The sequence below is a fragment of the Emys orbicularis genome, chromosome 1 (genome assembly GCF_028017835.1).
Source record: "Emys orbicularis isolate rEmyOrb1 chromosome 1, rEmyOrb1.hap1, whole genome shotgun sequence".
Lineage (NCBI taxonomy): Eukaryota > Metazoa > Chordata > Testudines > Emydidae > Emys > Emys orbicularis.
Window position 1 is genome coordinate 255,623,858 of NC_088683.1, and position 23,528 is coordinate 255,647,385.

Consider the following 23,528-nt stretch of genomic DNA (forward strand, 5'->3'; position numbering starts at 1 on the left):
TTTAATAGAGCACTCTAATAATTTTTGACAGCTCAAGAGTAATAGTCAATGCTGTGAACATAGTACTCCTGAGGAGAGATTTGCCCAGCACTTAGCCCTCCCCTCAAGTAGGCTGGCCTCAGGAATGTGGATGCTTGTTGTTATAAAACAACATAGAAAAAGTTGAGTTCAACCACTTACTGCACAGAGTCCATAGAAACAATCTAGTGAGGCTGTGATCTGTCTTGCAGTCCAGGCAAGTAGGAAAAGCCAGCATGACCTCCCTCCTGCAAGATAAACTTTATGAGATCCATAGTCAGGCTCCTTCTCCCAGCAAAGACTTCCATCACTTTACCATCACCAAAACAGAGGTAAAAATTGTTCATTGACTTTCAATTAGCATTGTAAAAAAATCATCAGCTCATAATTGTGTTTCTAAAAATGTTACGCTTTGTATTCAAAGCATATAGAACATCACACAATGTTTCCAACCTTTTTTTGCTTCACAGTAATGTCAGAAGATGTCTTTTGTGAAATAAGTTTAGTCCTATAATTTGTATTGACTGATCTTTAATGCTTTGCTAAACAAGATGCTTAAAAAAAGTGAATTTGAATTTCTTTTTCAAACTTGCAGTAAATTATCTGACATTCACTGTGCTGTTGGTAGTGACACTTTTACTCCTTGCTTTGTTAGTTTTGATAGTTCAATAGCAACCTAATATTACATCATCATAGCAATACATGCAAAAAATTGTCTTAATATGACAGTAAGCTTGCAGAGCTTAAATCACTTATTCAAGAAATGCAAAAGCTAGGTTCCAGCAGCAGTCCAAACTTGGCTGTTTTTCACATGTTGTATGCCTTGTAGTATATGGATAACATTTTCAAAAGCATCTATTACTTAGGAGTCTAAGTCCTATTCTCAAAAGTGACTTAGGCAGCACAGCTGAACTCTTATACACAGTTTTACCCTATATTTAGAAAATGTCTAATCCAATAGTTCTCATCCTTTTCCATTCTGGGACACCAGGCATACGCACCGAGTTTCTAATGTGCCAGGAGGTGCTTGCCCTGACTCTTCCCCAGGCCCTACCCCCACTCCATCCCTTCCCCCAAGGCCCCACCCCCACTCTGCCTCTTCCCACCTCAGCTCTGCCTCTGCCCCAAGTGCGCCAGGCCCTCGCTCCTCCCCCTGGCGCCTCCTGCACGCCACGGAACAGCTGATCTTGGTTGGTGGGAGGCTCTGAGGGGATAGGGAGGCACTGATAGGGGGTTGCCAGTGAGTGCTAAGCACCCACCATTTTTTTTCCATTGGTGCTTCAGCCCTGGAGCACCCGCAGAGTTAGCGCCTATGATCCCAGGTAACAATAGGAATAAAAAGCACCTTTAATTCTACTGTCTCTCAAATAGGTCAGTTGGAAATTCTAACAAAACTGATATTTTGACCACTTCTTTTCCCCCAAAAAATGTTTAATTTTTTTTCTGATCAGCTTGTAATATGAGATCGGGTTTCTTGATAAACTTAAAATTTATCTGTCACATCTTCCAGAAAATTGTTTTAGAGAGAATTTTTTCAGTAGTCAGGGCTAAATTTTCAAAGAATCAAGCTTAAACTCACTGTAAGAGTACAATGAAGGGCTTTTGGATTTCTTTGTATAGTTGACGAAGTAAGATTTAGTACTGACAGAGAATTTTTCCTTCCTTATATCTGGAAATAAGACTCTCTGGCCTCTACAGAAGAATACTATGGGATAGCACGATGGACTGCATGTATGTCTTGTTTCGTATAGTATTGTCCTAGGTTCCTTTCCTTTTGTTTTCATGTATGGTATAAGAGTTGTGCTTAACAAATCTTGTCATAATTGAGAAAAATAATGTTAATAAAGAGACAAACAAGTGCAAGACTGTGTGTGATGTTTATTCAAGTTTTTTAGGCTGGTGAATTTAAAAACATCAACAAAGAAACAAAATCCTGTAGATAATTTCAGAGAGGCTGTGTGGTTTTGTTTTACACTGATTTACAAATGAGCGTGTTTAATTGATGCATACATCTACAGCTTTGTGACCCCCAAAAGCAGTATTGGAAGAGATTTATACTGTACAATTGTTTTGGTAAGCATTGATAAAAAGCTTCTTTGTGATTCTAGTCCTAAATTTGTATCTTTTCTTGTACGGTATGAGATCAAAGACCTTGGCATAGCTGGTTTTTGTTTGAATTTATTTTTGGCTCAATTAAATTGAATTTAGTCCCTGTATCCACACTCATTCTTCTTGGTGCTGGTTGTTGTAGGTGATCTGGAGGTCATGGAGGATTTCCTTGCGGCCTAATCAAGAAAAGATTTTCCCAAAGGAAGTGAGGAAACCCCACAGTGATTTTTTGCTGGATGAACAGTTACACAGCAAGTATTGAGTTAGCAAACAAAGAACAAACAGTATGACTAATGTTGTCTCTCTCCTCTGTGATATATAGATGTCCTAATACCACTGCTGGTTTTGGGTTACATGTTGTCGTGGTGTATGCACACTCCGTCCCCATTTTGGGATGGGTCGTGGGTGTGGGGGCACCGCGGTTACAGTCTACCAGACTGTCCTCATGCTTAAGAGAGTATGGGTCACAGGTTAGAGTCAATATGGCAGCTCTTGAGTTTGGGGCTGCGTGGCCTAATGGCCAGAAACAATATGGCTGCCCTCGGGCACAAGGCAATATGGCCTAATGGCCAGAGTCAATATGGCTGCCCTCGGGGACAAGGCAGTATGGCCTAATGGCCAGAGTCAATATGGCTGCCCTCGGAGACAAAGCAGTACAGCCTAAGGGCCAGAGTCAATATGGCTGCCCTGGGGGCAAGGCAGTATGGCCTAAGGGCCAGAGTCAATATGGCTGCCCTGGGGGCAAGGCAGTATGGCCTAAGGGCCAGAGTCAATATGGCTGCCCTGGGGGCAAGGCAGTATGGCCTAATGGCCAGAGTCAATATAGCTGCTCTTGGGATCAGGGCTGCAGGGCCTAATGGCTGGAGTCAGGGGCCACAACCCAGGGGGGGTGACATCTGGGGTAGAGGGACCTGGGCCCTCCCTGCTCCACCGGTTCCCAGCCCTGGGCCCTGTCAATGGCAAGTGTGGTCACCATCCAGTCAGCAGGGCTCCTACCGCAACACTCTGACTGACCTTCCTTGGGTGGGAGATACCAGTCACACCGCCTCCCTGGGCAACTTCCTACTGTGTCTCCTGAAGCCGGGATCTGTACTCTGTCAGGGTCTCTGAGCTCCTCAATGCAGGTAGTTTCCTGGGACTCCGACTCCGGTTGGCCGGCCATAGGCAACAGGTCTCCAGTCTGGTCCTCGGCATTGCTGGTTGCTGCAATCAAGTGCTGAAGTGGTTCCTGGGCTGGAACCTCCACCAAGCATCCTCCCTCCTCGGTGACCAGCCTAGAATGAGTTGGCTGGTCCCTTTTATACTGAGGCAGCAATCGGAGCATACCCAGCAGGGTCTGAGGGGGTGGGACTTCCGCCACCCATAATGTGGGGTTAACCCTTTCTTGTCTAGTGCGGGGTATGCACACCCTGTCACATATACCCTTCTTTTTACCTGGGTAAAAAACTTTATCCTCAAATCCACAACTCATTCCTGAAATCATTTTATACTATTTCATAGATTCCAATTTATGGAATATCTATCATGTGTCTGTCTCTTCCCTCCCCCCGCCCCAACAATGTCAGTTATATAGAAGATCCTTGGACATAATTTGCAGACCAGGATTTATCCTTCGTGCCCATGTAGAAGCAATACAATTATCTATATTAACAAATTAAGTTTTTCTCATAGTGAGACGCTTGACATAACAAAGCTAAATGTAGTGGTGTGCAATATAGTCAATAGGACTATTTTAATTAATTTAAATCCTTTTTTGGATCAGTCAGTTCTTTTAGAATTATCTGTTTGTTTTTGTTACATGGTGATGGTTGTAATGAACAGGGCAATAAACATGTAACCCCATATGGTACAGTCGCTGTGGAGAAATCCATTAATCATTGTACATGTCTTAAACACACATTGAAAACCCTTATGCCTTTTGTGACAAATGTGATACTTACATTTCAAAGTGTTTTCTTCTGAGGTAGCTGGTGTTTATATAAGGAACTGACATGCTTTCAGTATGCAATGGTCTACGGCATTTCTATTGCAGCATAGTGTTCTAAGACAAGGAAATGGCCTGTGTTCATTCTGCTGAAGAAAACTCTACATCTTTCATTTGACATGCCTGGGCAATTCACCCTTATTATTCCACTTTTAATTATTATGGAAGCTTGCCCTTTTGGAACCTGTGGAGGTTTCCCCCTCAATCTAGAGTGTCCTCACATCCCCTTCCGCTGACTCTGCCTACTGGCTGTCAGGAGCATTGACACTGCAAACACCTTGCATCAGTACCAGGCCCAGCACCGAAGAGGTTCAGGGCCCTTCTTACAGGCAAGTCTGAGAAGAATGGGAACTAGACCAGCCCCCAGAACCAATGGCACCCTCTTCCTCATTCCCTTGATGAGGCAATTGTGGCAGACCCTATTTCTCTGACTCCTGATGATTTCAGGACACATCAGGAGTTGAAGACGATGACTTTGGCCCTGGACATCCACCCAGAGGAGGTCTAGGAAAAGTCCCACAGGCTTGTGGACATCTTGACATCGGTGGCCCCAGCTAGTATAGCTCTGCCTATTAATGAGACTATTTTAGAGCCCAACTAAGTTCTTTGGCAGACCCCAGTTCCCTTGCTGCCTACTGCAAAAAAGGTGGAGAGGAAGTACTATATCCTCTCTCGGGGGTTCGAACATCTATATCATCATCCCCCTCGGGGCTCCCTGGTAGTTTCAGCAGCCAATAAAAGAGAGACAGGGACACCAGTAATCAACCCTGAAGAACAAAGAGGCCAAGAAGTTGGACTTACTTGCAAGGAAGCTTTATTCCACAGGTGGGTTACAGCTTGGTATTACAAGTGAGAAAGTTTTGCTGTGGTGATAGAATTTTTCATGTGGGATACAGTTTTAAAGTTCAAGGACAAGCTCCCAGATGATGCAAAACAGGATTTCCACATGTTGATCAAGGAGGGCAAGTTGGTTGCCAGAGCAGATCTGCAGGCTGGTCTGGATGCAGCAGATTCTGCAGCTCATGGCATAGCCTCTGCCATCGCTCTGAGACGCTTGTCATGGTTGCAATTTTCTGGCCTCCCTCCAGAGGTTCAGCAAACAGTCCCTATTTAGAAAAGTAACTGCTCTTCTCTGTAAAAACTGACAAGACACTGCATCGTCTCCAGGACTCTAGAGCAACCCTAGAGTCCCTGGGCATTTACATCCCAGCAGTAAAGCAGAAAGCCTTCTGTCCCCACCAGTCCCAGGGATTTCAGGGGTTTGCCCCTCAAGCCCAGCGGTTGCCAAGGAAGAAGAGCAGAGGTTACTAAAGACACCCACCAGCATCCTCTGCCCCTGCAGCTTCTGGTTCATCAAGGCATCATCCTCCAATACCTCATTTTGATGAGCTGGTCAGGAACAGACTGCCAGTTCTTAGAATGCCATCTTTTTCTTCCCTGATTTTTGCAAACCACCTGTCCCACTTCCATAGTGCTTGGGTCCACAACACAACAGATCAGTAGGTTCTAAGCATGGTGGAAGTGGGATAAACACTCCAATTTATTTCTAACCTCCCATCCCATTTCCCTGTCCCTCTTCAGTGGCCTCTTCATGAGGCTGTGTTGCTGCAAGAAATACAGTCACTTCCCCTTGTAGGAGCTATAGAGGTCCCTCCATTGTTCAGGGGGAAGGGGTTTTACTCCCAATATTTCTTGATCCCCAAAGGGAAAGGGGGGTCTCGGGCCTATTTTAGATCTAAGGGAGTTAAACAAGTTTGTGGGGGAGAAGTTCAGGTGGGTTGGGGAGAAGATCCACAGACCCCAAAACAGGCCAGAACATTGAGCTGCAGTGCAGCTCCCTATGGTCACTTCTCCAGTCCATGGGCTAGAGTGGTGGCTGCAGTCCTCCTTTCCCATTTGCATGTGGTGTTGAGGCTACTGGATCAATATAAATAGCGATCCTGTGACCCCCTTCCCAGGCCAGTCCCCATAATAACTTGCCATCCCAGCCTGTATGCGACCTGGTGCAGAGACTTCTGTGGTACAGACAGCCTTTTTTATTCTCCTCTTCCTTATAGCTGTCCTATCCACCACATAGCCATGAGTTGAAGAAGGTGAGCATGAGTTATCTCCTCCCCCCCCAGCCCCATCCAGACTCTCAGCAAATCCTGTTGCTTCTTCCTCCCATAACATCTCTAAAAACTGCCCCCTCTCTTTTGTCCCCTACTGTTAATTGTAATCTTTTTCCTGCTAGATCACAGTCTCTTTCCTCCTAACACAAGGGTGTGCACATGCTCCTAGAGCTGGATCCTTCGTCTAATTATAGTGTCACGCTCGGGACCTTGCATTCATGAACATGGCTTAAAATTACTCATTTCCAGAGAGCTGTTTATCTGCAGTTTATTTAGTATCTATTCTTTTCTTCTTTTTACACAGAGCAAGTGCAGAATATCTTTGGTAACAAGATGCTGGAATACACGCTGAATTTGTGTCAGGGATGTTATGATTTCCTAACTCGAATGCCTGATAACCTGATTATGCACATCCTGTCATTTCTTAACTCAGATGACATCAGACAGCTGTCAAAAACTTGCAAGAAGTTTCAGCAGGTAATTGTATAAGTACTCACATTACTACTGATGTTGCAATGAATTTGAAGCGAAAGGAGTCTTAAGGTTATGAAGGCTGGAGCTTTACATTATCATTTTTGACACAGGGGCACTGTGATCAGTGGATCCATCACCACTGATTTCTGTGATAACTAGAGATGGGACTAAGTAGGAGAATGCAGATCTGGATTTTGAACAGTTTAGGGGTATCAGGATCTTCCCTTGCTAGTGGGAATTAGAATCTTGCTATGGACACAAATAATCTAAAACCATATTCCACTTGGCCAGTTGAACCTTTATGATGTCACAGCCATGCCTCCGAACACAAGAACTGACAGCTTGAATCCTAATCAAAAAGAAAATCCCTATAATTGTGATTTAAAAACATATGGACTTGGGGGGCGGGGGGAAGGGAAAAGATGAAAACTGCTAGCTCTTTCTGTTTCTTTTCTACCCTCATCTAATATGTGTTTTGTATCTGAACCCCTCTGAGGAAGCTTGATAACAGCAAAGGTAAGGTTTCTTCCCCTTACTCTTTCACAGAACCCATTCTTCATTTCCCTTTCCCTCTGCACTTCCACCTCTCCCTCTCTCTCCCTGGTGCATCCTGGGAATTGTAGCACCTGAACTCAAAGCTACTAGAACCACCTGGGAACAAACTTACAAACACAAACTGGGGTAGCTATCGGCGCCAAGCTATATACAACAATGGGCTAAGAGTTTCACTTTTAAAATGTAGCTGCATTCTCTCCCTGCACCTTTCCTACCAACCCTTTCCCCTGTCTGTCTTTGTTTTTTCCACCTCTCATAAGCTCTTTAGCAACTGAATGGGGAGCCTTAAACCAGTTCGCCACTCAGGTTATTCACTTAAACTTTACCATGAAAGCTGCCTAGCCAAGCTGGAGAGCAGCAATTGGGTTGATAGAAGTTATGGTTTCTTTTGAAGTTCTGCTATGGGAAGCATGGGACAGGATTTCTATGTGCTGTAGAAACCTATTTCATTCCAGGGCCGCCCAGAGGGGGGGGCAAGTGGGGCAATTTGCCCCAGGCCCCGGGCCCCGCAGGGGCCCCCACGAGAATATAGTATTCTATAGTATTGCAACTTTTTTTTATGGAAGGGGCCCCCGAAATTGCTTTGCCCCAGGCCCCCTGAATCCTCTGGGCGGCCCTGTTTCATTCTACAAAAATCTTTGAAAGTCAGTTACCCGGAGGCAGTTCCAGCACACTGCCAGAATTGAATGCTTGCCAGACGGTCAAAGGGTCAAGATGTTTCAGTTATTTTCCTATAGTATCTCATTGGACCTGCACTTTGGACTTCTAACAGCACTTGGCCTGGGATTTGCTAGCTATATACACTGTACCTTTGTGTTGAAGTTAGCAGAACATCCTACTTTCTCAAACAAATCAAGGGCTGTTGACAGGGTGCACGTAGGCCAAATAATTTAATATCCCTTTCCTTTATCTAGGTCCTTATGTGACTCCTCCTCACCCTGACAAGCCACCATACTAAGCACCATGCCACAATGTCTGTTAAAATAGTTTAATATATATATATATATATATATTTTAATTATTTAATATATTTTAATTAATCATTTAATTTAATTAAAATAATATAATGATAATATAATAATTATATAAAAACAACAATGAAAATCTCTTTCTTCCCAGCTTGTAGGAGAAATAGCTGATTAGTTTAGTTGTGTATGTGTATGCATGAAGAATTTATGGAGAGAAAACTAAGTAGAAGAGTTAGTTGTGAATATAGTAAATAACGTACGGTTCATGATGATTCCTATCTCTTCTGATGCCGAGTTCCATAGTCTAGGTCCTGTGTCTGTGAAATTCTATCTCCCCCACTAATCAGCCTTGCTGTCATAAAAGATAGTGGTCATGGGAGGGAGAGGTAATCTCTCAGGTAACTAGGGCCAGTCCTAAGACCTTTAGTTGCACCCTATATTCAATGGGGAGCCAGTGTTACGCTCATACAAAGCACACGGTATCTTTATAGAGGAAGGTAAATACACAGCATTTATTGAGAATACCACAGTTAGCAGCAGCTTTTTAGACACACACACACACACACACACACACACACACACACACACACACACACACACACACACACACAGTCCTGCCAGTGATGATCATAGTTACCACTCTGTTGTAGCTCGAGTCAATCTAATGGCCAGCTAGATTGAGCACGAGTGTGGAGCTGGGTTCTGTCGGTCGTGATACGATGCTCCGAGGCTTTGCAGGACTGAACCCAGAGTTCCATGGCAAAACACCCCAGCTTTATAGTTGTAAATTCTCATTTGAGTCCATGCATTTTGCAATGTCATCCTGTAATCATTAGTCCTTAAGTGGTGTTATCATTTGATGGTTACTGTCCCGCTTCCCATCGTTATCTCCTATTTGTTGTCTCGCCTTCGGGGGTGCCTGCCTCACCTCTGAGGTCGTCAATGCTGCTAACATGTTTAACATCGGATACAATGGATGTTTTCTGATTGTCTCCTGGTCTTTCCAAGTCTCTCACTTCTTCTTGACCATCTGGACATTTGTGATGGCTTTCACACCTTATCTTTTCCTGATGCATGCATTCCTCATTCACACAAACAATCTCTTACAGAAACCTTCAAAGGTATACAGACAGCAGTATGGTATATTCAGCAGAATACATTGTAAATCAAGCCTTGCTAAATCTTATAACTAAAACAATTCACATTGGGGCTTCAGGCTCTCAACATTCCTCTAATCTTCTTAACATAGATACAATAGAGAATCCTGTCTCTTCCTAATTTGTAATACATATAGGAAACCATAGTAGCTTTATAACTTATTCTAAAACAAAAGGATGACCATAATTAGTCATAAGGATTGTTCTGGTCTGTCATTCCTTTCTGCTATTCAAAAAGGGTGGCTGACAAGATGAAATCAAATCATACATTAATTCTCATAGTACATTATAAAATCCAGCTCCTACACCAGTGCAAAGTAGAACACCAAGGTAGCGTGTTGACAGCAATCCATGTTGTTAAGCAGATGGCGGGCTGAGTGTTATTTCTTCTGAATCCCAGTCAGTTTACTTCTCTCTTTAGTCATTGGCTCTTTCATCTAAAATTATCAACTGCATTAACCAATGTATGAGAGAAGTTACAACACACAAACAACTTTTACTATTCTGGTGCATCTCTGGCTTTGACACTGGGTAGCAGAAAAATAAAACAAGCTATAGCTCTCAAATAGAACTTGCATAAAACCTTCTTCTAGTACTACAGCTTGCACTTCATCTTTGTGGTAGCATCCAGATATATTCAGGAATCAAATTACCAGCAATTTTTTTGTTTTTGCAATGAATATTTTACAGTACCCTGAGCAAGCCCAATGAACACAGTGCCTTCATTTAATGTGCATCATTTAGTCCCTATAATCATCATTTCTCACTTTAGTGATTTTAATTACTGAGAGATCAAGTCATTCAAACAGAACACGTTCAAAGGAGAAGGTAGTGGGCCTGATTGTGCTCTCAGGTACAAGAGTTTTGCAGAAATGTTACTTCATTGACTTCAGTCACTCGAGATTACAATGAGGGAGGAGAATCAGACCTAGGTGACCCAGATTTTCAAGTGTCCACTAATATTTTGTGGTTAACTTAAGATATAATCAGCCTGTTTGTTAGAACTGGGTGCACAGGGCCATCTGGCAGGCATGAGACCCTCCCCCACATCAGTGAATGGCCCTCTGTGCTGGTGCATTTTTTGCAAGGCTCCAAGCTGAATGCCAGCACTGTGCACACCCACATAGGGACCCCCAGCAAAGGGGGGGGGGTGTTGGAGCATTGTGGGTGGGAGGAGGCATGACCAGACATCCCTTTGGCACACTGATTTTTCTGCTACCGCAAGGGCCAAGGACTATGGAAATGGGAGGTGCAAATATGGATAATCCTCAGGGCTGCCTTAGTCTGTGCCAGGGGCCAAGACAGCACCAACCAGCTCCCAAATAGGGAAGGCATAAGGTACATTTCCTCAGCCCCCATGCTGGCACTGGACCAGGGGCATTTCCCCTTCCTTTGGGTACATTTTGTAGAGTAAGATATTGTGGGGGGCAAGGGCTCCCTCAACCCCCTCCAGATCCCACTGTCCATCATTTATACTGTCCCCCCCACCCAGTTCATAACATGAGGGGTTATCTGAGTCACACAAATAAGCAAGAGTAAGGTCCTCTCCCCTTTCCCTTAGGAGAGAGGGCAGTCTGGGTGACACCAAGACAGGCAGAGGTGGCCTGTCTCTCAGGTGGTCTTTCTGGACTCAGCTCTATGTGCTTGGTCTATCAGGATCTATTGCCTGTTAGTGGGGCTACCTTCAGCCCCTCCTCTTGGGACGTACTGCTTTGCAGCTGGCCTGTGCAGCTTTGGGAGCAGCACAGTCTGTGACTGTCTCCTTCTCAGCTGACCTGTCTCTGTTATCAGCAGTCTCTAAAGCTAAGCAGCCTTCTCCCTGTTCACCCCTTCCTGTGGCAGGTTTTCCTTTTTAAGCTCCTCCCCTCCAGGCAGAATAAGTCTTGCAGGTGTGCCTCATTAGGGCTGAATAGGCCCAGAAGAGCTCATGAATCTCTTCTCCCGTAGAGCAAGGGCATGTCCCTTCACAGATGTAAATAATTTCATTCAATAAAACTGGCATAAGTGGCAATTGCACCGTTTGGCATTCAGCAGATGTGCAAACCAGAAACATACACCCCAAGGAGATGAAGGTATAGGGAACTGTAGCAACAGGAACTAACAGGGGATGCAAGTTAAAGCAGCTTCCCACAACAAGTTTAAACTTACATCCACCACATCACTCCCACAGGACAAATTCAGCTCTAAGATAAGGAAGTTCATCTTCTACTGATATCATGATGCTGATCTCACCCTGTTTTTACTAAGGAATTCCATTTACTTCAGTGGACTTACTCTTGTTTCATCTGGATGGGAGATCAGAAGCAGGCCAACTGGCTTCAATAGGCATTGTAATCACGTATGCCAGGGTTTGGTATGCACAGAGTGCAAATTCATTTGTTCTGCACACCCAGTGTCCCACACTGTCCCCTTAAGAGCTGCACACAGAACACATGTGGAAGGAGGGGCAGTTGCCTCCTCTGGACCCAGTGGAGGCCTCTCCCTGGGATCTGGAACATGCATGGGGAATGGAAATGGGATAGGCTGTGGGGAGAACACACATCAGCCTCCTTACAGCCAAAGGGAAATTCCCTAGAGAAGATAATACAGGCTGTATTTTCTGCAGAGCCTTCTCCCAGTGGTTGCCAAAAGCAGCCAGCCATTGGAGTGTGCTGCCAGGGTCTGGAGCTAGTGCAGCAGCACAGGGCCTCTGCATGAATGGCCTGACCTCCTCCTACTTATCCCCCAGGCTTAGAAGTGGGCCCAAATGCCTTTCCCATGGTGGGGCCAAGCTCCTGTCTTCCCTCCCCCATGGGATGATGTAGCGGAGAAGAGGGGATCACTGCAAGGGGATCCTCATGGAGGTTTCCTTCCTGGGCCTCCCTCCTACAGGTTTATCTTTGGGAGGGGGTTGACCCGGGACACTGAACCAAATTACATTACTTTGTTGCTTATGTTCATCTTCTTATACAACTTATACTTAAATTAGTCCCTGGTCTTGTTGTGAAATATTTTGCCAAACAAGGGTATTATTTAGCTTGACATTTTGGAAAAGGTAGAAGAATTTGTATTGATATTAGCAGTCAAATCTCTTCTAAACTTGTGCCACTTTTAACCAAAGTTTTTTCCCCATTGGCTTCAATAAAATAATGTAAAGGAAAAACAAACAAAAACAACTAACCACCCCCTATCTCTCCCCCCCTCCCCCCCCAAAAAAACCCAACTAGCTATGAGGGAGTCAGATTCTGAGGTCATTTACACTACTTTAAATCTGGAGTAACTCCTGTGATTTGGGATTTACACCAGTATGTTCTAAAATGAGATCAGACTATGGCCTAATGAAGTGTATATTGTGTAATAACCATTGCAAATATTTATTTTAGTTATGTAGCAGTGAAGAACTTTGGGAAAGAATTAGATTGCTAGAAGATAAACACACTCATGATCTGAAGATTATGAGGTTCCCAGTTTACAAGAAGCTAACATACGTCAATCAAAAGCCCAGTCATCAGACGCAGATGCAGAGAAGACAGACCACATTCTTTTAAAACTGTTTGGCAATTATCAGACTAGACTGACAGACCACACATCTTTTTTCATATTATGTTGCTATTGTTATTAAAAGTCTATTGTGGAGATAAAGAGAATTATAATACGTAAATATGAATTTTCTCTAGAAGTTTAAGAGATCACAGAGCTTTCCTTTCACAAGTTAAAACTGAAAGGTACCATTAATTTGAAAACCTCATTCCCATCTACATTTTTTAAAAAATCTTTATTACAAATAATTCATCAGAAAAAGATTAGTGATTTTTATACCTTTCTCTTTGTGTGTGTGTTTCCTTTGTGCACGTAACATCATTTTTGTGTATAGTCCGTTTCACTGTTTTATTGATGATTCACAGCTCTATTGGGGCACTACTTAGACAAATCTGAAAGCGAACCCGTGGTGTAACTCAGACGCCTGCCTAAAGGAGTCTTTGAAAAAAATAAAGACATGAAGGAATGACTTACAGCAATTTATTTTATTTTATTTGTTTATGTAGAAAACTTAGGGCCTGCTATTTAAAGGGTGCTGTATCAGAAAACTGAGTTGTTCAAGTTGCCAGTGGGAAGTTTTTGAAATTTAGTCAGTGTGCATTTATAAATGCTTCAGGCCATGAATATATTTTACTTTATGATCCTTTGCAGTCCACTTCATTCTGCCTTACAAAAAGTAGCTTCTAAGATGCACATATTCTTATTGTGGTTCACTACATACAGAAGGACTTACCCACTATAAAATATTGATGACTTGACCCATAAGTAATGTTTTCAGTGAAAAAAGGGTGCAACAGACAGAGATGGCTGTTGGTCATTAAAATGCTGAAAGTTCTTATTAAACACAGAGTATAACCTCTTACAACCAACATAGTGAACTAAATTCAGCTGTAGTGTCAGTGGATGCAATTCCATCGTCGTCAATGAAATTGCAAGAGTGAGTTTGGGTCATTGTGCAACGCGAGTTAATATGGTAGAAATAAAAATTTTCACACCATTTGTACTCTGCATGAAGGCTGGCTGCACATCTGCATTTATTTGTGTGCTACCAGATTGCCTCACTGGGGAAGTGCAGCAGGTTGCTAGGCAGATACACTCATTTTCAGCGCAAGTCAGCTGGTGTAGTATGAGCCTACTGCTGTTGCTTGGCAACAGGCAAGCAGCTGTTCTTTCTGGCTAGTCTGAGCAGGGGCAGAGGCAAGTTCAGCCAGCAGAGTCTTTGCATAGCAATGGGAATGCTCCTGAAGATTTTAACAAGGACCTACCAGGGGAAATAATAATAATAATTAATAATAAAAACCCTTGGGGAGCATATGCTTAAGAGAGGAGTGGATCAAGGACTGGGAAACCTATTTCATTTATTCTGCCATCTAAAGAAAAACAGTTTCTCATAAATATAACCAAGGGGGGAGGCTAAATTTCTCAGAAAAAAATTAAGTCAATTTACTGTGGATATGTAGATTAAAAAATAAACAGAGCATATTGACACTGTAAGAGCGTGCTCCTCTTGCGTCCTTTGAACAACGGTGGAGGTGGGACAGGGGATGAAGCCTTTTCAGAAAACCTTGGGCTGTCCTGTCTCGTGCACATTTTTTGAAAATATCTGTGATTTTGGTGCAATCTGTTTCATTCCAATGCAAAAACCCTGGCCCCATAAAGCAGGCAGATCTGGCCAGCTGATAGTTCCCCTGGTGTGACAGAGCTCTCAGCTGGCACAGAGCAGGTGTGGCCAGCCCCCAAACCACCGTCTCCATTTAGCCCTAGCACTTGGCATGAGTCATGGGGAGGGAAGGGCTGTGGCTGATATGCTCGGCTGTCATATGGCCACTTAGGTACTGTACCCTTGTAGAAGTTAGAGCAGCTCCCAGCCTATACTGTGGGGGCCATGACTGCAGAGCCACCATGAGACTCAAGAAACTTGGTACGACAGAGCATGTGAGACACGTTCTTAAAGTATTTTTATGAATTGCAGGGCTAGTTACAGCATTGCCAACACTTGCAATTTTATTATTGAGTCTTGTGCTATTTGGTGTCTTTTTAAGCCTCAGCTCCTGAAGTAAAGGGATTATTTGAGCACCTCAACTTTTATTTAAAACAAAACAACAGGTTTTGACCCCTTCTGGCTGCAGAGAAAAGTTTGAAAGCATGCCCAGTGTATACCTTAGATGTTCAGAACCCAGGAGTCAAATAAAAAGAACTCCAAGTTTGTAATATTAAAAAAAAATCAGGAGGGGCAACTCCTGACTGTGAATACTTGGGGCTGGTAATACTGAAGTTACCTCTGGGGTAGCAGTATAGATACGTGTGACGGACTCTATCAGAATCAGATAACTCATCCCTTCAGCCCGTCACTATGTCAGGTGCTCACAGGGAAGATCCACCAACACAGCTAGAACCATACTGAGATCCCAAGAGGGTAAAAGGTGGGAACACATGTCTGAGGCCTTTAAGAAATCTAGCCACTGTATGATGTGAAAACTGTGTGGTTCTGTATCAGAGAAAGGTACACTGATATGACTGCCAGGTACACCCTGATAGAAAGTCCTGATCTTTTTAATTATGTTACGTAGTCCAGAATATTAGGATCATCTAATTCTGTTGGAGAAATACTGTGTTGCTGTGCCCAAAGGCAGAACTTTTCCTGCTTTGCTGCATAGGTGATTTTTTTAGATTCCCTTCTACTTTGTCTGAGAATATTTTTGACATCCTTAGAACAAGATCTCTTCATGGGAGTCTGCCAGCCTACAGTCAGGCTATGAGCCATAGAGAGGTCAGGTTCAGATGCAAGATGCTCAGGGAGACTATGTCTGGACTTACTGGCAAAGTTTTGGAAGTTGAATTGACTCTCATGAGGTCTTGATATCCGAATTGTCTGAGCCAATCTGGTGCTATCTGGATCATTACCACAGATTCTTATTTGAGTTTCCTTAAAACTCTCAGTGTAAGAGGAATTGGGAAATATGCATACATTCGATGCAGTGTCCAAGGAGTGAGGAATGTATCCGAGAGGGCTCCTGGACTTGGGACTCCCCTGGAGTAAAAAGGTGGGTAATTTTTTCTTTGTTTCTGTTGCAAACAAGTCCATGTGGGGCTGGTCCCACTTTCAAAAACCTTTCAGAATGATAGAGTCCTTTATTGTCAAGTCATGGTAATCTGAAAACTACCTGCTCAGGCCATCTGCTAGAGTGGTCTTTAGTCCTGATAGGTACACAGCTGTCAGGCTGATGTGGTAACAGATGCCTCAATTCCACAGGCAGGCTGCTTCTTCATACAGAGAATATGATCCTGCTCTTTATCTGTTCATACAGAACATTGCTGTGGTGGTGTATATCATCACCTGCACCGTCCTGCCTTGAATCAAAGGAAGAAACAACAAATCACTCTGAGTTCTAACATATTTATGTGGTATCCTCTCAAGACCGCAGACCCTGACATTGATGTTCTAGGTATGCTCCCCAGCCAAGGTTAGAGGAATCTGTCACTACTGTCTTTGAGGGAAGTGGGGGAGAAAAAATGGGACACCTTTGCATACCTGATCAGGGATTTTCCACCAATCTAAGAATTTTAGGACATGTAGAGGAATAAGGAATATTGTTATGATAACTGCTGGGAAGGTATATGGACTTCATCCAGCCTTGCATCTCATCTCTGAAGATCTAGAGATGGGATAATTGAGGCAAAGCTCACCATTCTGCGCTAGATATAATGAATAAAGGTTTTCAATTCCCTTAAATCCAGAATAAGATGCCATTCTCCTTTTTTTCTTAGGAATTAAAAAGTAACAGGAATAAATACCTTTTCCCTTGTATTAAAGAGGCACTTCTTCTGTTGGTCTTACAGTAAGAAGGCTCTCAACATCCTGTTGTAATAGTCTCTCATGAGAGGAGTCCCTGAAAATGAACAGGGAGGATGAATGGGGAGGGAGGGCTTTCAACTGAATTCAGTATCCCACTTGGATTATTTTCAGGACCCAACAGTGATGGGTGATTGTGATGGGATCCCTGGGGTACAACCTGGGGCTGTGGGACCACTGTGCCCCCTTATCTCTCCAGCCTGGGCTGTCTCTCACAATGCTTTGCTAGTGACAAGCAGCAAACCCCTCCAGGAGCTGTTATCACTCAGCACAACAGCATGTGGAGCCCCACATCCAGCTAGATTGCACAAATGCTCCCAGAGCCGCTCATGAATCACACAGAGAAAGGTACCAGCCAAATACCCCCAGCTCCCAGTACGGTACCTCAGGAATATACCATTTTGCACAGCTCAAGATGAGCAGTGCGAGTTTATTAATTGGTTCACTACTTCATCAATGGAAAGTGGATATACACCAACCTTTGTAAACCTGAACAATTTACCAAACACTTCAGGCAAACTCACTGGTAAAGATAAACAGTAAAACAAGTTTATTGATTACAAAAGATAGATTTTAAGTGATTATAAGTGATAGGCAAAAAGTCAGAGTGGTTACCAAAATAAAAATAAAATATAAGCATGCAGTCTAAACTCTCAACCCTATTAGATTGGGCAACATCTAGATTAAGCAGTTTTTCTCATCCCAATGGATACTGCAGTTCATAATATACAGGTTTCACCTTTGAAACCTGGGCCAGTCTCCTCTGTTGGAGTCTTCAGTCTTCTGAGTGTCCTTGTTGCTTGCAGCGTAGGTGGGGAGAGGAGAAATGGCCAAGCATGGGACCACTGTATTCTGTTTTATACCCTTAGTCCCATGTGCCTGGAGAACACAAGTCCAGGCATGTCTGGTGTGCATTGCTGAGTCCCCAGGCAAGGTTGAGCAATTCCCCTGGTGTGGCCTTGTGTAGCTCCCTTGCTGGACAATGGCTGTTGATGGTTGTTCGAAACCCACCTGGGTGTTGGTTACTTTCCTTGCTGTTGTCTCTGGGGAGCTAATATCTGGCCGATTCCCCAACTTACAGCATGTTTTAGTGACAACCATACTACACAGTCTCATAACTTCATATGCACTAATGATATACATATTTAGATACAACAGTGATTTGCAGCAGATCATAACCTTTTCCCTGATACAGTAACTCCTCACTTAAAGTCGTCCCGGTTAACGTTGTTTCGTTGTTACATTGCTGATCAATTAGGGAACGTGCTCGTTTAAAGTTGTGCAATGCTCCCTTCTAACGTCATTTGGCAGCCGTCTGCTTTGTCCACTGCTTGCAGGAAGAGCAGCCTGTTGCAGCTAGCTGGTGGGGGCTTGGAACCAGGGTGGACCGGCAGCCCCCCTATCAGCTCCCCCTATCGCTCCCCGCTCCTCTAAGTTCCCTGTGCAGCAGCTGCCAGCAGGCTAGCAATTGCAGCTATCCCTCCCCCCACTGCCATGTGCTGCTCCTGCCCTCTGCCTTGGAGCTGCTCCCCGAGCCTCCTGCTTGCTGTGCAGGAGGGGGGGGGAAGGTGGGGGCTAATGTCAGGTGTCCCCCTCTCCCCTGCTCCTACACCCCGCTTACCCCTTCTTCTCCATATAGAGCAGGGTGGGGACACGGGAGAGAGAGGCTGGGGCAGCAGCTGCTGTCTCAACTTCCTGATCCACTTAAAAAGACAATGCACTTAAGAGTGGGTCAGCTTACTTAAAGGGGCAGTGTGCATTTCTCTCTCTCTCTCTCCCACACACAAGGTGTGTGTCTGTCTCTGTCTGCTATGCTATCTCCCCTCCCCTCCATTCCTGCTGCCTTGTAGAATGAGAGGCTACATTAACAATAATGTGTTAACCCTTGAGGACTCAGACGAGTGCTAGTTCATCATTTAGCACAGGAGTTCTCAAACTGGGGGTCGGGACCCCTCAGGGGGTCATGAGGTTATTACATGGGGGGTCACGAGCTGTCAGCCTCCAGTCCAAATCCTGCTTTGCCTCCAGCATTTATAATGGTGTTAAATATATAAAAAAGTATTTTTAATTTATATGGGGGGTCGCACTCAGAGGCTTACTATGTGAAAGGGGTCACCAGTACAAAAGTTTGAGACCCACTGATTTAGCAGCAAGGCATTCCCTGGGAAATATCCCATCCTCTTCCACCCTCTAACTTCACCACCTCAACCAAGCTTCACAATCATCATAGCTATGAACAGTATTAAATTGTTTGTTTAAAACATATACTGTGTGTGTATATATATATAAATAAAATATATATAGTTTTTTGTCTGGTGAAAAAAATTTCCCTGGAACCTAACCCCCCCATTTATATTAATTCTTATGGGGAAATTGGATTCGCTTAACATCGTTTCGCTTAAAGTCACATTTTTCAGGAACATAACTACAACGTTAAGTGAGGAGTTACTGTATCTTACATGGCATGCTTTATATGCAAGATCACAATTATATATAAATGAGGAAAATGGGGGTTACAGGGTGCTCCCCCGAGGTATAGTGTCACAGTGAGATTGGTCCACACAGCTTGAAAAAAGACGGTTACTCACCTTTGTAACTGTTGTTCTTCGAGATGTGTTGCTCATATCCATTCCAATTAGGTGTGCGCGCACCGCGTGCACGATCGTCGGAGAATTTTCTACCCTAGCAACACCCGGTGGGTCGGCTGTGGAGCCCCCTGGAGTGGCGCCTTCACGGCGCTGGATATATACCCCAGCCGACCCAGCGCCCCCTCAGTTCCTTCTTGCCGGCTACTCCGACAGTGGGGAAGGGGGGCGGGTTTGGAATGGATATGAGCAACACATCTCGAAGAACAACAGTTACAAAGGTGAGTAACCGTCTTTTCTTCTTCGAGTGCTTGCTCATATCGATTCCAATTAGGTGACTCCCAAGCCTTACCTAGGTGGTGGGGTCGGAGTGAGACATCGCTGTGTGCAAAACCGCTGATCCGAATGCAGCATCGTCTCTGGATTGCTGTACCAGCGCATAGTGAGCGGCGAATGTGTGGACTGACGACCAAACTGCAGCTCTACAAATGTCGTGGATCGGGACTTGAGCCAGGAAGGCAGTCGAGGAGGCCTGGGCCCTCGTGGAGTGAGCGGTGAGGCGCGGCGTTGGGACACCGGCCAGGTCGTAGCAAGCACGAATACAGGACGTGATCCAAGAGGACAGGCACTGTGAGGAGACCGGTGAGCCTTTCATCCGGTCGGCCACTGCAACGAAGAGTTGTGTCGTCTTCCTAAACGGCTTTGTACGGTCAATATAGAAAGCCAGGGCCCTGCGTACGTCCAAGGAATGCATACGCTGGTCTTGACGAGTAGCGTGTGGCTTAGGATGGAAGTCCGGGAGAAATATATCCTGGTTCACGTGAAAAGGTGAAACTACCTTGGGAAGAAAGGCAGGGTGGGGGCGAAGCTGCACCTTGTCCTTATGGAACACAGTGTATGGAGGCTCAGACGTAAGCGCCCTGAGTTCAGAAACACGTCTTGCTGAAGTGATGGCTACAAGGAAGGCTGTCTTCCAAGATAGGTACAGGAGTGAACAGGTAGCCAATGGCTCGAACGGAGGCCCTGGGAGCTTTGAGAGAACCAGGTTGAGATCCCACGTCGGAACGGGCTGGCGTTGCTGTGGGTACAGTCGGTCTAAGCCCTTGAGGAATCTAACGACCATCGGGTTAGAGAAGACCGAGGAAGCGAGTTCTCCTGGGTGGAACGCTGAAATAGCGGCCAGGTGAACCCTGACCGAAGATATTGCCAAGCCCTGCTGTTTTAGGGATAGGAGATATTCAAGTATAAGAGGAATAGGCGCCTGCAAGGGGGGCGTGGCTCGTTGCTCGCACCAACAGGAGAACTGTTTCCACTTGGCTAAGTAAGTGGACCGTGTAGAGGGCTTTCTACTTCCCAGCAGAATCTGTTGGACGGAATGCGAGCATTGCCGCTCTGTCCGATTCAGCCATGGAGCATCCACGCTGTGAGGTGGAGCGATTGTAGGTCGGGGTGATATAGTCGGCCGTGGTCCTGAGAGATCAGATCTGGGCACAAGGGAAGCGTGATCGGTGTTTGAACCGATAGCTCCAGAAGCGTGGTGTACCAGTGCTGCCTTGGCCAAGCCTGAGCGACTAGAATCACCCGTGCCTGGCCTCTGCATAGCTTGAGCAGTACCCTGTGGACCAGTGGAAATGGAGGGAAAGCGTAGAACAGGTGGTCCTTCCAGGTTAGAAGGAACGCGTCCGACAGGGAGCCCAGAGATCGCCCTTGCAGGGAGCAGAACGCGTGGCACTTCCTGTTGGCTCGAGATGCGAACAGGTCGACCTGGGGAAATCCCCACCTCTGGAAGACGGAATAGATGATGTCCGGGTGAATCGACCACTCGTGCCTCTGGAAGGACCTGCTGAGACGGTCCGCTAGCGTGTTCTGGACTCCAGGAAGGAACGATGCCGTGAGATGTATTGAGTGGGCGATGCAGAATTCCCACAGGCGAATGGCCTCTTGGCATAGAAGCGACGACCGGGCTCCTCCTTGCTTGTTGATGTAAAACCTGGCCGTGGTGTTGTCGGTGAGGACTAACACACAACGGCCCTGTAGGAGACTGAGAAATGCCTGACAGGCCAGGCGCACCGCCATCAGCTCTCGAACATTGATGTGCAGGGCTAGTTGGGGTGCGGTCCACATTCCCTGGGTATGGTGCTCCCGAAGGTGAGCGCCCCAACCTAGAGATGAGGCGTCCGTGACCAGGTGCAGGGAGGGTTGAGGGGCGTGGAATGGCACTCCTGCGCAAACCGCCTTGCGGTCCAGCCACCAAGTGAGAGAGGCCAGGACCGAGGTCGGGATCGTGACCACCATGTTTAGGCTGTGTTGATGAGGGCGGTACACTGACGATACCCAGGCCTGCAGTGGGCGAAGTCGAAGTCTGGCGTGCCTGGTTACATAAGTGCAAGAGGCCATGTGACCCAATAGGGCAAGGCACGTCCTTATTGTGGTAATCGGAAAGGCCCTGAGCCCTCGAATGATGCTTGTGACGGTATGAAAGCGATTGTCTGGTAGAATAGCTCGGGCAAGTCTGGAGTCTAGGACTGCCCCAATAAATTCTATCCTCTGGGTTGGCTCTAGAGTGGACTTCTCTTTGTTGAGTAGAATGCCCAACTCGTGGAATGTTTGTACTATTATGTGGACGTGAGCTTGAACTTGCTCTCTGGTGCGGCCGCGTACCAGCCAGTCGTCTAAATACGGGAACACCTGTATCCCTTGTCGACGAAGGTATGCTGCCACGACAGCCATAAACTTTGTGAACACTCTCGGAGCCGCGGACAAGCCGAAGGGAAGGACTGCAAATTGGTAGTGCACCTTGTTTACCACAAATCGAAGGAAGCGCCTGTGAGGGGGATAGATCGCTATATGAAAATATGCGTCCTTCATGTCGAGGGCGGCGAACCAGTCTCCAGGATCCAACGAAGGGATAATGGTCCCCAAGGAGACCATGCGGAACTTCAACTTTACTATGAATTTGTTGAGTCCGCGTAAGTCTAAAATGGGTCGCAGACCCCCTTTTGACTTGGGGATCAGGAAGTAGCGGGAATAAAACCCCCTGCCCCTTAACTCTGGTGGCACCTCCTCTATGGCTCCCATAGATAGGAGGCCAAAAACCTCCTGTATAAGGAGATGCTCGTGAGAAGGGTCCCTGAAGAGGGACGGGGAGGGGGGTGGGAGGGGGGGAACGAAGAAAATTGGATAGCGTAACCCCTCTCCACTGTGCGAAGGACCCAACAGTCTGATGTTATGAGGGACCAAGCACGGTGGAAACGGGAGAGGCGATCCCGAAAGGAGGGAGATGGATCCTGGGTAGTGGCTGGGGCGCCGTCCTCGACCGCACCTTCAAAAGTTTTGCCTAGGACCTGAAGGTGGTCTAGGCGGGCCCTGGTTCTGACCGGGTTGAGGGCCGGTCGACCTTCGCCTACCACCTCGTCCCCGCCTTCTGGCTAAGTCCTGTCTCGGACGAGGCGCGGGAGGATAGAACCTTTGAGGCTGGGGCCTAAAGGGTCTGCGCTGGGGCCCTGGGACATGCATCCCCAGGGAGCGCATGATCGTTCTCGAGTCCTTGAGGGTCTGCAGCCGAGAGTCCGTCTTCTCTGAGAACAGCCCCTGGTCCTCGAAAGGTAAATCCTGCAGGGTCTGCTGCAGTTCCGGCGGCAAGCCCGAGACCTGGAGCCAGGAGACTCGCTGCATGGCGATACCTGATGCCAGCGTCCTGGCGGCCGAGTCCGCTATGTCCAATGAGGCTTGTAAGGAGGTCCTCGCCACCTTCTTACCCTCCTCCACTAAGGCCCCGAACTCTTCCCTTGAGTCCTGGGGAACCAACTCTTTGAATTTCCCCATGGAGTTCCATGAGTTAAAGTTGTAGCGGCTCAAGAGCGCCTGCTGGTTTGCCGCTCTGAGCTGCAGCCCTCCCGCCGAGTACACCTTACGCCCGAACAAATCGAAGTGCTTAGCGTCCTTCGATTTGGGCGCTGCAGCCTGCTGGCCGTGATGCTCTCTTGCGTTTACCGATGACACCACTAGTGAACACGGTGGGGGATGAGTATATAAGTACTCATAGTCCTTGGAAGGGACGAAGTACTTCCTTTCTACCCCTCTGGCTGTGGGTGGAATAGAGGCAGGAGTTTGCCATATGATAGTGGCATTAGCCTGAATCGTCCGAATTATTGGTAATGCCACCCGGGATGGGGCATCAGCCGAGAGGATGCTC

At 46.0% G+C, this 23,528-nt stretch overlaps 1 protein-coding gene across 1 annotated transcript; it reads left to right on the forward strand.

Moving 5' to 3' along the window:
- The first annotated feature begins 254 nt into the window (after positions 1-254).
- LOC135893669 (F-box only protein 36-like) lies at positions 255-12,903 on the forward strand. The gene is made up of 4 exons (XM_065421581.1): positions 255-350; positions 2,270-2,378; positions 6,527-6,699; positions 12,739-12,903. Exons 1-4 carry the CDS (start codon positions 255-257, stop codon positions 12,901-12,903), a joined length of 543 nt encoding a protein of 180 aa, XP_065277653.1.
- Positions 12,904-23,528: the final 10,625 nt, after the last annotated feature.